Here is a 14619-nt window from a genome sequence, read left to right as displayed (position 1 = left end):
CCAGGAGTGACCCCTGTGCATTGCTGGGTGTGACCCAAAAAGAGAGAAAAAAAAAAGACAATGTCTGCTGCACTGAGCCTTGGAGTTGGGCAAGGCCTTTCACAGATGAAAATGTTCTTATTCTGTTTCTAAGGAGCGGGAGGTGCATCAGAGGAGCAAACAGAATTCCTCCTTTCTCGTCACAGAAACACAATTAGTCTTTCCTAGTCTTGCCCAAATAAAGCACCTCTTCCAAAACCTGGGTTCAACTTCCCTACTTCCCCAGTTCCCGATCCTTCTTCTTAAAAGAGTAAAACAAGAAGATGCGCTAATAGGGTGGGGGCAGGGGGAAGACCTGACTTAAGCCCTAAGAATCTAGAAATAAAACCAACCCCGCAAAGGAACCTAAGCGCTGGCCTTCAACGAAGCCCCAGCCCCAGATTAGTCCCCGCTCCTGAACAGCCACGGAAGGCGACCACAGGCCGGTCTCCATCCCCAGGCCTCCAGCCTCCCGCACCCCGCAGCCGCCTGAGCGGCTCCCAGGCGTGCCCCGGAGGCCAGGGGAGCTGCGGCCGCGGCCCCGGGGACCGGCGGTGACGTCACGCCGCCCCCCGAAGCATCGCGAGACTCTCGCCTCCCTCCCCGCAGCTCCCCGCGCTCGCGCCCGCCCGCGCCCGCTGCCAGGCAGCGGCGGGGATGGCCAGGCGCCGAGCCGGGGCGGTGACGCGGGCTGCGGTGCGGCCATTGGCCGAGGGGGCCTGAGGGACGGGCCAGCCTCGTGAACAAGGAGACGCCGAGCCGCGAGGCCCCGGGAGAGCGAGGGCAATGGAGGCCAACGCGCCCAAGCGCAAGGAGCCCGGCAAGTCCCTGCGCATCAAAGTCATCTCCATGGGCAACGCCGAAGTGGGGAAAGTGAGTACCGCGCCGGCAGGGGCGGGCCCGGGGGCGCGGGCCGGCGCGCCGATTGGCTGGGCGCGCCGCCACTCCGCCGCTCGCGGCCCAGCCTCCCGCCCGCCCCCGAGCAGGCCGGGGTCTCCTCCGCTGGGGGACGCGGCTCCTGGAGGAAGACGCCCCCCGAACCACTTGGACCTTTGGGTCGCCCCTCCTCCTCCTCTGACGTCATTCTCCCCAAGAAAGTGTCTGGGCGAGGGGCAGGTGGGGGGTGGGTGGCTCCTGGCCCTGGAGTGTCACTCAGACCGTCCCGAGGAGGCCTAGGTGCTTGGGTCACATCTGTGTCCGCCTTCGAGGTCACCGTCCAGGACTTGGAAGGGGACGAAGAATCATCAGCACCAGGAGGGTTTGGGCAGCGAAGGGAACATCCTAGGGAGAGGGGGGTGCTTGGGTGCACCGATGGGGTGGGGAGGGGGCGTGTGTAAAACGTCGCTCTGCAGACACGTGGCCCGGAATTAGGCATTTTCATCACGCGCTAGAGCCTTAACATGCGAACTGAGTTTCCAGGGAGGTGTGATGGAGGTCAAGGAGACTGCGTGGTTGGTGTGCGTGCCTCTCTGGAAATGTCACTCCCTTCTCTCAATGAAACCCTAGCCCCGCCGCCTTTTCCCGGCACTGCAGCTAACCTGGGCATCAACTCCCCTCTCTCCCCAGTTGCGGGCTGGGTGCTGGGGGAGACTGAGCCGGGGCCTTTTCCCCAGAGGAATTCTAAGACTGTCTCCTCTGCATTCAAGTTGTCACTCCTGCGAAGTTGGTTAAGAACTTCCCTGGGCCTTAAACGTTCTCTCAGTGACAGGCTTGAACCGGGTCTTGCACCCTTCAATCCAAGTGCTCTTCCCGTGGGGTAACTCAACCTTGGGTCGGATCTACAAGCCAAAAGAACTATCCTTGGGATCGTCTTATCAGGCCAGTTCCCTGCGCATAGATGATGCTCAATCTAAGTCTTTTTCCACTTGGCATTATCCTTTACTACTTATGTATCTCTTTGCATGAATTTAAGTGTAAGCATACTCCGACTGTTGACATCTACTGAATGTGAGCTATGTGCTAGGCATTAAGAGTAAAAAGCCTTGGGACCAGAGTGCAGTGGGTAGGACACGTGTCTTTGACTTGGGCCACCTGGGTTTGATCCTGGCATCTCATATGGTCCCCTGAACCCCTCGAGGAGTAATCCCTGGTGAGTGTGACCCAGAAAACAAACCAAAAGCCTTAGAAGTTATGTACTGAATCAGCCCAGTAAGCATTTTACTATGTTAAATGGTCTAATATTAGAAATTAGCCTGAAATGCCTGTTATCATACATTATTTCCCGCACGGAAGAGTCTGGCAAGCTACCCGTGGTGCATTCGATATGCCAAAAACAGTAACAAGTTCTACAATGGAGACATTACTGGTGCCCGCTCTAGCAAATCAATGAGCAATGGGATGACAGTGATCATACATTATTTAACACTGTTTCTATACTTATTACCCAATGCAATTGCACAAGAGAAATAAAATACTGGACAAGACAAGGAAAAATTGTGGTTATCTGCTAATGATAACCACCAGGAGTGATCCCTGAATGCAGATCCAGGAGTACGCCCTGAGCTCCAGCTAGTGAGTCCTAAAAATCGAAAAGTAAAAATTAAGAAATGCTCCAGTGAAAAATCCTTGAATCAAAGGGCAAATCAAAACAAAAGAGAAAGTAATAGAAAAAAATGAAAAAAGATAAAAGCTATACCAAAACCTTCAGGAGAAAATTAAATCTATAGTCAAAGGAAAATTCATTATCTAATTGAAGAGAGAGAGAGGGGAAAAAAAAACCTCTCTTCATTATAAAAGTTTTATAATGACTTATAAATAGTTTGAATGTGAATGTGCTAACAGCTATAAATTTCTCTCCTTTTAAAAATTTTTTAAATTGATGGGGCCGGAGCAATAGCACAGCGGGTAGGGCGTTTGCCTTGCACTCGGCCGACCCGGGTTTGATCCCCGGCATCCCATATGGTCCCCCAAGCACCGCCAGGAGTAATTCCTGAGTGTAGAGCCAGGAGTAACCCCTGAGCATCGCTGGGTGTGACCCAAAAAGCAAAAAAAAAAAAAATTTAAATTGAATATTTGAGATAGACCATTATAAAACTCCTTCATGGTTGAGTTTCAGTCACACAATGATCCAACACCCATTCCTCCACCAGTGTACATTTCCCACCACCAATATTTCCTATTTCCCTCCCATCATTCCCCAACACCCTCCTACCCCAGCCTGCCTCTATGGCTGACACATTTTTTTCTTTCTCTCTTTTTGTGCATTCTGGCAGTACAGGTACTAAGAGGTCATCATATTTGTTCAGGTCATTCAGTATTTTTATCGGGAAGGTAAGGCTGGAGTACCAATTGGGTGACAGCTTTGGTTTGTGGACATTACTGCTAAGGCTTACAGAGTACAGGGAGTACTTTCTCAGCATTGGGAGGTAGCCCATCCCAATGCTGAGAAAGTCTGGAGATTTCAATCACAAAATCCGCATACCCAAATTTTCAGCAGATGTCTTGGTGAGGTCTCCCCAAGACAGTGGAATCTGACTGGGAGCATGGCTGTGATTTTGAATTGTGGAAGCAAGAGGCTGCCGGGGACTCTGCTTGAGTGGGCACCCACCGCCCCCCTCTGATTTACTCTGGTCTGTTTGGCCTTGCATGGGTCCAGGTTTGACTGCCGCTTTTGATCTCTTTCGAGATTTATTTATGGGTCTCTGAGGAAAGGCTGATAAATGAGCTTGTATAGCTGAGCCAGAGTGGTTTGTGGTCATGGCTCCCACATACCTAACTTTTGGCCATTTAATTTCTCAGGAAACTTGGTCTTGAGTTGTTGGGGTCCAGCCAGAGGTACAGTGGCAATTTTGGGGTATCAGGAAGCCTGAAGGCACCATCAGGCTGCTGATATACTTGCCCTGTGGGAACAGGTGGACCTGCTGTTGGCACTGCACCCCCCAAATTATATACCTTTAAAGTGTGAATTTTATGGTATAGTATATAAAAATGTAAAATGTAACATTAGGAAAAAACACAAAGAATTCTCTGGAGAGACTACTGAGAAAGAAATGTATTTTTGAAAAAAAATAGAGAAAACAGGGGCTGGAGAGATAGTAGGGTAGGTAAGATGCTTGCCTTGCACACTGTCGACCCAGGTTTGATCACCAGCATCCCCTATGGTCCCCATGCACTGTCAGGAGTGATTCCTTAGCGTAGAGGTAGGAGGAACCCCTGAGTGTCATCCTGTCCCCCCCAAAAGGGAAGAAAATAGAGAAAACAAAAAATTAGAAGATCAGTAATGAGGAGACATCATTTCATGCTGGCAGAGATAAGTAAAATAAGCAAATATCGCATACAGTTTTGTTTTGTTCTGTTTTGGGGGGCCACACCTGGCAATGCTCAGGTCTTACTCCTGACTGCACCCAGGGATCATTTCTGGCAGGGCTCAGAGGCCCGTATGGGGGACCAGGGATGGGACTCGAGTTGACGTGGAAGGCACATGCCCTACCCGCTGTGCTCTCTGGCCCACCAACAGCTTTCTGCAGCGCTCCTCAGTCTGATCTAGACCCCCTGATACTCAGATACCTTTGTTCTGGTGTGGAGACTTTGGGAGTATGAGTTACTAATATTTGCCACAATATGTTATGCTTTAATATTTTAATAGATGTTTTACCATAAAGTTGTTTTATATATTACCTATTGTTTTCTTTATGGTTCTGAGTTTGCTCTCTTGGTTAAAAGATTTTCCCAAGGGGCCGGAGCGATAGCACAGTAGGGCGTTTGCCTTGCACGCGGCCGACCCGGGTTTGATCCCCGGCATCCCATATGGTCCCCCAAGCACTGCCAGGAGCAGTTCCTGAGTGCGAAGCCAGGAGTAACCCCTGAGCATCGCTGGGTGTGACCCAAAAAGAAAAAAAAAAAAGATTTTCCCAAGACGGTACAAATACTTTACATTTTTTTAAACCAGATCATACATTTTTTCCAATTCCCTTTTGTATTTAAGGAAGTTGAGGACCCAACTTATTTTTCCAGATAGATGTTGATAGATGTTTTATTAAATGAATCAGTTGATTCTCATTGGTTTTAATTATTATCTTTATCCTTTTAAAAATGTATTTCTATAATGAGACATATTCGGGGTCTCTGTTCTGTTCTATGACCTGCTTATCTATTTTGATGTCAATATTACGGTCTTGATTATTGTTTAATTTTATATCTATCAGATTTTTTCTTTTATACCCTGCCCTGTTCCTCTTTTTAAACTTTAGTGACTGTTCATAAGAGTGTTAGGTAGGGGGGCTAGAGTGATAGCACAGTGGCTAGGGTGTTTGCCTTGCATGTGGCTGACCTGGGTTCGATTCCCAGAATCCCATATGATCCTCTGAGCACCGCCAGGGGTAATTCCTGGGTGCAGAGCCAGGAGTAACCCCTGTGCATCGCCAGGTGTGACCCAAAGAAAAGAGTGTTAGGTGGGAGTGGGGGGAGCGTCAAAACTACTGAGATTTTAATTGCAATTTCAATTTTAAAAAGAATACTAAAAATCCATTCAAGAAAAATAGAGAAAGCATAGCAATTCTCTTTATATTTGTTACTTCAATCAAGCTTATATGATCCTAAGAAGTAGGAGCCTTATTCTTTGTGGTTATAGGGAATCATTATCAATACTATTAATTAAATGTGTTTCTTTTTAAACACTTAGGGTAGTGCTTAAATAGAATACTGGAGCTAAAGGACTTCTAGTTCCTCTCACCTCATGAATAATTTAGGAAAAGGCTATATTTATTTTCCTGGGATATTTTGAGAGAAAGCATTGGAAAGTGCTTTCAAGATGTAAGATTTTTTTTGGTTTTGTTTTTTGTTTTTTGCTTTTTTTGGGGGGGTCACACCTGGCAATGCACAGGGGTTACTCCTGGCTCTGCACTCAGGAATTACCCCTGGCGGTGCTCAGGGGACCATATGGGATGCTGGGAATCGAACCCGGGTCAGCCGCGTGCAAGGCAAATTGTGCTATCGCTCCAGCCCCCTCAAAATGTAAGATGGTTTTTAAGGTGTAGTCTCTTTAGCAGGAATCACTCGTAGGACATTTTTTCCTATCGTTTACAATGTATTTTATTTTAGGAGGTGGGTGCTCTCTGAAGTGCTCGGGAAGCCTGGGAATCCTCCCTGTGCTTCTCAGCACACTAGGCTGGCAGGATGCCAGGATGCAGTAATGTTCAGCCCTGTAGTGCCCGGCAGATGCCTTAACCCCTGTGCCATCCCTAAGGCCCCTAAGGTAGTCTTTTAGTGCACAGTTTAGTTCAAAATGTATGGTATCCTTTTTCAAGGAGGGGCCGTCACCTGCAGTGCTCAGGACTTACTCCTGGCTCTGTGCTCAGGGGTCACTCCTGGCGGGGCTTGGGGAAACATATGTAGTGTCAGGGATTGAACCCTCTCCGGCTGCGTGCAAGGCAAGTGCCTTACCTGCTGTACTATCTTTCCAGCCCTAAGTTATGTACTTTTAAAAGTAACTGACCTATTTGGTTTGAATTGGGGTTCATCACATAGAATGAACAGAACAAATTAGTACTTTAAGTAAATTTTAAGTTCCACGTGTCAAAGGATTGCTATTATTAATATGTTAGTTATCTTAAATCAGATTTCCTGTGGCGCTGAGCTCATTACTGCAAAAGACAAAAACAAAAAAAGTAAAATGCTGGTGCCTGCCTTCAAGTAGTTTACTTAGCTGACTCAACATTTGCTTTTTCATTTTGTTCTGTTTCTTGGGTCAACCACCCAGTGATGCTCAGGGCATACTCCGGGCTCTGAACTCAGGAATTTCTCTTGGCTGTGCTCGGGGGATCGTGTAGGATGATGAGATCGAACGTAGGTTGGCGAAGACAAGTGCCCTCAAAGTTTGACCTGAGCCTAAAAGGAAAAGTAAGATTTGTAAGAAGCTCATTCATTAGAGGCAGAGAGAAAAGCAAGGACAAAAGTCAAGCACTCTGGTATTTTATAGGAAACAAGAGTTTAGGTCGTTATTTCCTCTCAAGTCCACGGCAATCCGTGAGGAAACTGGCCACCGTGATTTCCCCTTTCCAGGTGGAAAGGACAGGCGGACTGAGTGTGCCTACCAAGGCAGCTGGCCATCTTTCAGAACCCCCACGAGCTTAACTTCAGGACACCAAAGGGGACCCCTGAAGGCACCTACACTGACAAGAAGTGACCCTTTATGGGTGATGCCGCTATCTGAGGGACGGTCCTGTCGCATGTTGTGACCACGATGAGCATACAGAGGACCATTGTCATCCCCCAGTGTCATCCCCCAGACATCTGCACTATGTCTGGAGTACGAGCACCTTGAGAAGCATCACAGAAGTGTGTCCATGTGTCTGTCTGTCCCCTGCTCAGCAACCCTGGCCAGTGGGCAACGCCGAAGCCTCCGCCAGGCCATACATGTCACTGTCCTCAAGGGGACCAGGGCTGCTGCACCAGGAAGCAGCTGCAGAAATTCTGAGTCCCCGTTCCCCCAACAGAACAAAGTTCTTTTTTTAATCACAGAAGGAAAGAAGTGGGGAGTTTATGTGGGAGGGTTTAGACAGAGAAGAAGAATTAGGGGACCGATTATGGAGGATTTTAAATCAAGACTAAGAGAACTGCATTTTGACCTATTTGTAATGAAAATCCTGAAACTGATAAACCACTGAAAGATTTGAGAGCTATGGAAATTTATGGCATTAGTGGTGTGCATTATTGATTGAAGTTGGGAAGAAAAGAAGGCCAAACAAAAATTGCCTTAAATTGCCTGGTAATAGACAACATGGACCTAAACCAAAGTAATCTCAATGGCACTTAAAAAAGAAAGATGAAAGAGGGGCCGGAGCGATAGCACAGCGGGTAGGGTGTTTGCCTTGCACGTGGCCGAACCGGTTTGGATTCCCGGCATCCCATATGGTCCCCCAAGCACTGCCAGGAGCAATTCCTGAGTGTAGAGCCAGGAGTAACCCCTGAGCATCGCTGGGTGTGACCCAAAAAGAAAAAAAAAAAAGAAAGATAAAAGAGTCAAAAGACTGAGAAAGACTCAGAAGCAAACGTGACTTTAATATTTGTATCCATTGCGATGGGAAGGATAGTGTTTGAATGAAACCAGGCTGTCGGCAGGATGGGCTGCTGTGAGTTTAAGATGGGTTCTCTTGGGCCCATGTTTAATTTGAGTGAAAGCAGCGCGTCTCAGTAGAAACTGGTCTCACCAGCCTTTGGAAAGCAGGTCTGGTCTGGGGGGTGTCTTGGTGTGACTGAAATGTACACAAAGTTGTGTGATGTTCAGGGAGAACATAAGAATTATTTTTTCTTTCAAAATTCTCACTTTTGTGAAGGCTGTCTTTACTAGAAGCATGTTTTGTTTTGTTTTTACCCCTTTAGAGCTGCATTATAAAGCGATACTGTGAGAAGAGATTCGTGTCTAAATACCTTGCAACGATTGGAATTGACTATGGCGTCACAAAGTGAGTATATTGTTTCTTTGACTTAAACATCACTTAGAAACCCTGAACTCTTCCACACTGGCCTGTCTTCCCTACAGCTCAGGGTCCAGGGTGCTGGTCTTGAAAACTTGACACAGAGTCCGAAGATAAAGTGGGGACACTAGGGACAAGACATCACCAGACCCGTGTGGACATGGCTCGTCACGTCCGCTCGCCGGGCTCTGTGGTCGGTGTAGGGCCCACAGGAGCACGGCTTTGCATGCGGGAGCCCCGGGTTTGATCGCTGGCACCACGTGGTCTTCCGAGCACCCACTGGGTGTGACCCACCTCACTACCCCCCCAGTCGAAGGTACACTAAAGAGCACTGGATTAATCGGTGACAGTAATAGGACTTCCTGTTGAAGACTATTAGCTTCACATCTTTATAATTAGCTAGTTAACGTATCGAAGAAATGAGAATTACCATATTGTGCATAGAACTGTAATTTATTCAGATGGCTAATAATTAGCAGATATTTCTGGTAAACAACCTAGCTGTCTCATGGTGAGGGAAGAAGATAAAATGAAGAAGATAAGAAATCCAACTTAAACCAACTCAGGTTCTTGGTTTAGTATTTTGGGGTTTGGGGTTACAGCCAGCAGTGCCGCAGGCTATCCCCAGCGTGGTGTTTTGGGGGATACTTCCTGAAGAGCTCAGGGGGCGTTTAGTGTTAGGGTTTGAGCCTGGAGCTTCCGCGTTCAAAGCGAACCCTCCAGCCCTCCGAGAAAGCTCCCTGGCTCCCAACTGAGATTTTAAAAATGAAAATGGAACTAATATACACACATACATGTAGATACACACATATGTGTGTTTTTTGGCGGGGGGGCATGTTTTTGTCACATCTAGTGATGCCCGGGCTGTTACTGGCTCTTGACTCAGGCATGGCCCTCGCCAGTGCTCAGGAGACCGTGTGGTGCCGGGGATCAACCCAGGGGCAGCCTGTATGGAAGGCGAACGCCTAGAATGTCTTTCCAGTAATCTGGTCATCTAGTTTTTAAACTCAAGTATAAGGATAAGGTTGAATCTCAGAGATGTCTGGAAATAAGGACAGACATAAAATATAGTCAGGTCCTCCCTCCCTCCCTCCCCCCCCCCCCCTCTCTCTCTCTCTCTCTCTCTCTCTCTCTCTCTCTCTCTCTCACTCGCTGTCTGTCTTTCTGTGTCTCCCTTTCCCTCCCTCCCTCTTCCTAATTCTCTCCCTCCCCCTTGCCTCCCTGCACTCTACCCCTCTATCCTTCCCCCGCTTTACGTCTTTTACTCAACTTCCAGAAAGCTCTCAGGCTCAGACTCAAGTTTACTTCTAGAGGGGCTGAGCACTGACCTCCTAGCCTAAGACTGATGGTTTCCTTAACACTAACGAAGTTAGAAAAGAGCGGGTGATGGGATTTTGGGTGAATTTTATACTTTCATCTTTGTATTTGTCTTTAATATCTGAATTATGTTCCATTCTTTCATTTTCTGAGAATAAATTGTATTTTTTTAATGGGGAACTGGAGGGGAGAGAATGGAAGGAACTGGAGTGAGGTCACCCCGGCACCGTGTGGCCCTTCCCTTGCACTGTGGGTGTAGTCTCTGTGGCCCCTGAGAACGCCACGGTGGCCCTTAGGACCCCAGTACTGTCTCGCCCACCGAGCATTGAAAAGACTCATCCCACACAGCACAGAGTCCCAGGGGCATCGGGAGGGACCCTGGGCCTCAAGGACACTGGCAAAGCCCATATTTAAAAAGAAAGAAAAAGAAACTGGAGTGATAGCACAGCGGGTAGGGTGTTTGCCTTGCACGCAGCTGACCTGGGTTCGAGTCCCAGCATCCTATATGGTCCCCCGAGCACCGCCAGGGGTAATTCCTGAGTACAGAGCCGGGAGTAACCCCTGTGCATCACCGGGTGTGACCCAAAACAAAAAACAAAAAACAAAAAAAGAAAAAGAACTAGAGGCAAATACATGGGCATTAGCCGTACTCCATCCCAACATGAATGGTTATTTATATTTTGTCCTTTTCTGTTTTCAAGTTTCTGGAAGCAAGTGGTTAATCTTGTGCCAATGAAGATTACACAAAAATTAAACAGATGTTGTTAATAATAAACATCTTTGTTATTGTACGACATGGTAGCCAAGCATAACCAGTAGTAATTAAGATGTCTTACTAAGTGAAATAAAACATGTCTTTTTCCTTCGATTTCACTCTCACTGGTCCCAAGTGAATTTTCTTAGTTCTGGAGCAGTGGCTGCTGTTGGTAAGGTTAGGACGTGTGGACTGAAGCCCTGAGGTCAGTTGGAGGTAAATGAGGGGCTTTTCCAAGTGGGCTATTGTCCTTAGAGTAAGGCAGGGCCATCTGGAGTGGCCGGCTCCTGGGCTGAAGATGATCTGGAGTCGAGACGTAGCAGGAAGTGTGGATTCCAGGTCACACCCGTCCTTAGGAAGGCCTGAGGTGACATTCGTGATTGGACTGTGAGTGCAGATGCCGTGACTATCAGGACTCTCCATTTGACGTTTCAGGGTGCAAGTCAGAGACAGAGAAATCAAAGTGAACATCTTCGATATGGCCGGACATCCCTTCTTCTATGAGGTAAGAAAGGCTCTCTTGAGGGAAACCTGTGTTCAGGGCTGTCCGCGGGTTGAGGCAAAGATCCCGAATGATCCTGAAACTAATTCCAGTCACGCATAAGGAAAGTAAACTTAGTCCCTGTTTGTGACTCCTCCTCTGATCTTTATTTTATGGGTGCCTGCTGGTCTTTGGTTCTGTCCCCTCAATAAGGGATAAAAATTTTCTTTGCTGGGTTTCACTTAGAGAAGACATTTTCACACAAGGAGCTTTGCTTTCCACTTTACGTGAATCGATAATTGCATCCACCCTTAGACTTGGGCCTCGGAGAATCCAATTCTCTCATGCCAGGGCACTCGAGGGTGCTATGGGCTCTTTCTCCTTCTCCAGCCTCCCCTCACCCCCTCCACGGTGCCCTCCTGGTTTTCTTTCATCTGTTTTTAATTCTGAGCAGCCTCAGACAGCGTCTCCCTGATCTCCCCTCCAGGTTTTGCTTCTGTTCTGTTCTCCCTTTTCCCTGGGGAGCTCTGTATTCTCTAGTCTGGCCGTTTCACGTCTCTCGTCTTTATTCCTCCTCGCTTTGGGTTTGTTTTGCTATTCTCGTTCGAGGTTCTCAAGGGTGGGCTCGTGTGTCGCTGCTCGGAGGCTTTCTCTGCTTCTGTGTGCGTTTCCTGCTACGTTCCCCTCCCGACATGCTCCTGCGTGTCCCACAAAGTTGCTGTGTGCTGTTTCCAGGCCCCCCACGCCGGAGAGCTCACATCAGCCCAGTGTGGTGTTTGTTGGGTGCTACGGCGCCTCCTGGCCCTGGTGTTTGCCTGTTCCTTAGTGACGCTCACTGGGGTCACAGCCCTTTGTGTGGTGCTCACACATACCCGGCTGTGGCACAGCCAGCAGAACAGCACTGTGGGGGGCGCCTGGGATCACACTCAGGGCGTCATGTTTGGGCGGCGGTCGCTCAGAGGCACTGCGCTATCCCCCCCCCCCCCCCCCGGCCTTCCCGTCATCCTTCAAGCTGTGCCCCTCTTGGTTCTTGGCTGAAGAGAGCAGCCTCGGGGGCCGTTGATTTGTCCGCTCCCAATGGCGCTTTCAAGTCGCCTTCTACTCCAAGGCTGGGACGTATGAGGGCAGAGAGCCCAGTAGCTTCCCGAGGGGTCATTCCTTGGACCTCGAGGCCCCCAGCGTGTCTGCCTTCTCTCCACCTTCCCTGGCTGTTATCTGTAGAATGCCCAGGGTTTTCACCGGAGGAGAAATGGGACGAGGGATAGGGGGAAAGTGCATCCACTCTGTCTTCCCAGAAGACCAGACTTTATGGGCTGTGCTGGCTTCCGTTTTGTGAGTATATCCAAATTGTTAGGGAAGCGAATTCCTTTTAAATGTGAAACTCACCTGAACAGGTATAGAATATTGTCAACCAAAACGGCCTGCAGGCTCTTGGTGACCCCAGGTTGGGCGTAGACTCTGCCTACCCAAAGAGCTTTGAATTTCGGAGTCAGTGCTGGACACCGCTGCCCGTCATGGGATTGCTTCCTGCGGCATTCTGAGGGATGGTTTGTATCGTTCTCCAGTTACCAGTGCGCTAGCATAGGCTGGACACTGGACATCCACAGTCCCCATTCTCCTGGGGCAAGTGTGGCGGAGGGCTGGGACCCCTCCTCCCAGCCGTCCCGTGTCAGGCAGCACCGGAATGTCCCTGGAATGGAGCAGCGTGTTGGCTAATCCTGCAGGGCTGAGTGAGAGTTAGGGAGGCTGGGGAGCGCCTGAGATGGGGTGTCTCTGAAGGTCGTCTCGCTGCTTCACTCGCCCCTCAGTGAGACAAGGCGACAGCTCTCCCTCACAAAGGCTGCTGCCTTGGACTCGCACCACCAGTCCCGGCCTCGTGTGTGTCTAGCTTGAGTGTTGCTAAGATTCGTTCCTCCGCTCCTTCTCAGGTAACAGCCGTTTTTATTCCTGCCAGTTAGACATCTCCGCCTCCCGTGTGGATTATCTCTAGGTAGCTGACAGGAACCTGAGGAGTAAACCCTGTGATGCAGATACTGTCCTAAGACACACTGGAGGGTTCTGTTAGCTTTTCTTTGCAGGCACTAGATGCTTGTTGATGCAACCTAGAATTGCAATGATTTGTCTCTTCCCTACAGCTCTTAAAAACACAAGTGCTGGGGCTGGAGTGATAGCACAGCGGGTAGGGCATTTGCCTTGCACGCAGCCGACCCGGGTTCGAATCCCAGCATCCCATATGATCCCCTGAGCACAGCCAGGAGTAATTCCTGAGTGCAGAGCCAGGAGTAACCCCTGTGCATTGCCGGGTGTGACCCAAAAAGAAAAAAAAAAAAAACCAAACCACAAGTGCAATTAATAGAAGCTGCCTGTAGCCGCTGCTTCTGAGGTCCTTTTCCCTAAGTAATCTGGACTGCTCCTTTTTTATGTCAAACATTTTTTGCAGGTAGCTCCAACCCTCTTTTTTGACAAAACCGAGCAGCCGTCATCTTTGCAAAGCGTCAAAGCTGACAGCGTCCACACCGGGGAAAGCCCCCATGACCTTTCTCGTGGTCCCCAGCTTCCTCCCTCCAAGCTTCCTAGGGGCCCCACGCTCTGAATGGCTTCCCTGGGGCCTGCTTCACAGGGGAGGGCACCCCGAGAAGAGTGTTGGGGATCCCGGGCTCATCCGCACTCCTGCTTCGCTGATGTGCACAAAGATACTGTCGGCCGCATCAGTCTGGCTACAGTGTCTGCTGAAACAGCTGTGGCCCAGCAGATACGAAGCTATTCGAGCCTTCCCTGACACACAGGCTGCAGACTTGGTGTCTCTGTGCCAGGGATGGAGTAACCATGACCCCCTTAGCATCCAAGTGGGTGTGCCACCAGCCATGCAGCCAGACACAGCAGAACGCTTGTGCATTTAGAGAAGTACAGAATACTGGCGTTTTCTTTGCAGAGAATATTCTGGGCTGCGATGTGGAGTGAGGCATGGGGTGGGGAGACTAGCTACAGTGTTTTCTCATGAGATCTTGAGAGAGTGAAGAGCAAGGGTGTCTGTGTCCATGCAGAATCAGGAAATACTTGGAAGGGCCTCTGGCGTGAGACTAATTCAGTTTTGAGATACAAGGAAGATAGGGATGGGGAACTCGATGGAGGATCAGCTGAGCAGAAGCTTTTAATGCTAAAAGACCTTGAGGGACCGGAGCGATAATACAGCGGGTAGGGCATTTGCCTTGCACACGGCCAACTTGGGTTTGATCCCCGGCATCCCATATGGTCCCCTGAGTACCACTAGAAATAATTCCTGAGTGCAGAGGCAGGAGTAAGCTCTGAGTATTCCCAGGTGTAACCCAAAAAGAAAAAAAAAAAGCACTTTGAATTTTGGGGCACTGGCAGTAGGAAAACACTGAGAGGTTTTTTCAGTCAGGGCTTTAACGGGTTGATGCCAGTGCTATACTTTGTGTTTATTGAATTTCATTCACGTGTAGGCCACCAGTGGTACGCACCAGTGTCATCCTGTTGCAAGTACAAATATACACTGTCTGGCATACTGCTGGGAAGGTTATTCCAGAGAGTCGGGTAAGAGTTCAGCCGGGGGGAAGGTGGCAGTGCAGCAGGAAAGGAGGTGACAGGTGTGAGGTACGTGGCGGTGGCGGCTT

General features: G+C 49.1%; 1 protein-coding gene across 1 annotated transcript in view; it reads left to right on the top strand.

Annotated features, from left to right (window-relative positions):
* Nucleotides 1-622: 622 nt before the first annotated feature.
* The window catches only part of DNAJC27 (DnaJ heat shock protein family (Hsp40) member C27), a 28257-nt gene continuing 14260 nt past the window's right edge, over nt 623-14619 (top strand). Inside the window, exons 1-3 of the mRNA XM_055121790.1 lie at nt 623-891; nt 8338-8420; nt 10939-11008. Of these exons, the coding sequence (XP_054977765.1) occupies nt 805-891; nt 8338-8420; nt 10939-11008 (240 nt within the window). The 5' untranslated portion in view covers nt 623-804. The remainder of the gene's footprint in view (nt 892-8337; nt 8421-10938; nt 11009-14619) is intronic.

The sequence above is a fragment of the Sorex araneus genome, chromosome X, assembly GCF_027595985.1.
Source record: "Sorex araneus isolate mSorAra2 chromosome X, mSorAra2.pri, whole genome shotgun sequence".
NCBI lineage: Eukaryota > Metazoa > Chordata > Mammalia > Eulipotyphla > Soricidae > Sorex > Sorex araneus.
This window is presented reverse-complemented; position numbering and strand designations above follow the sequence as displayed.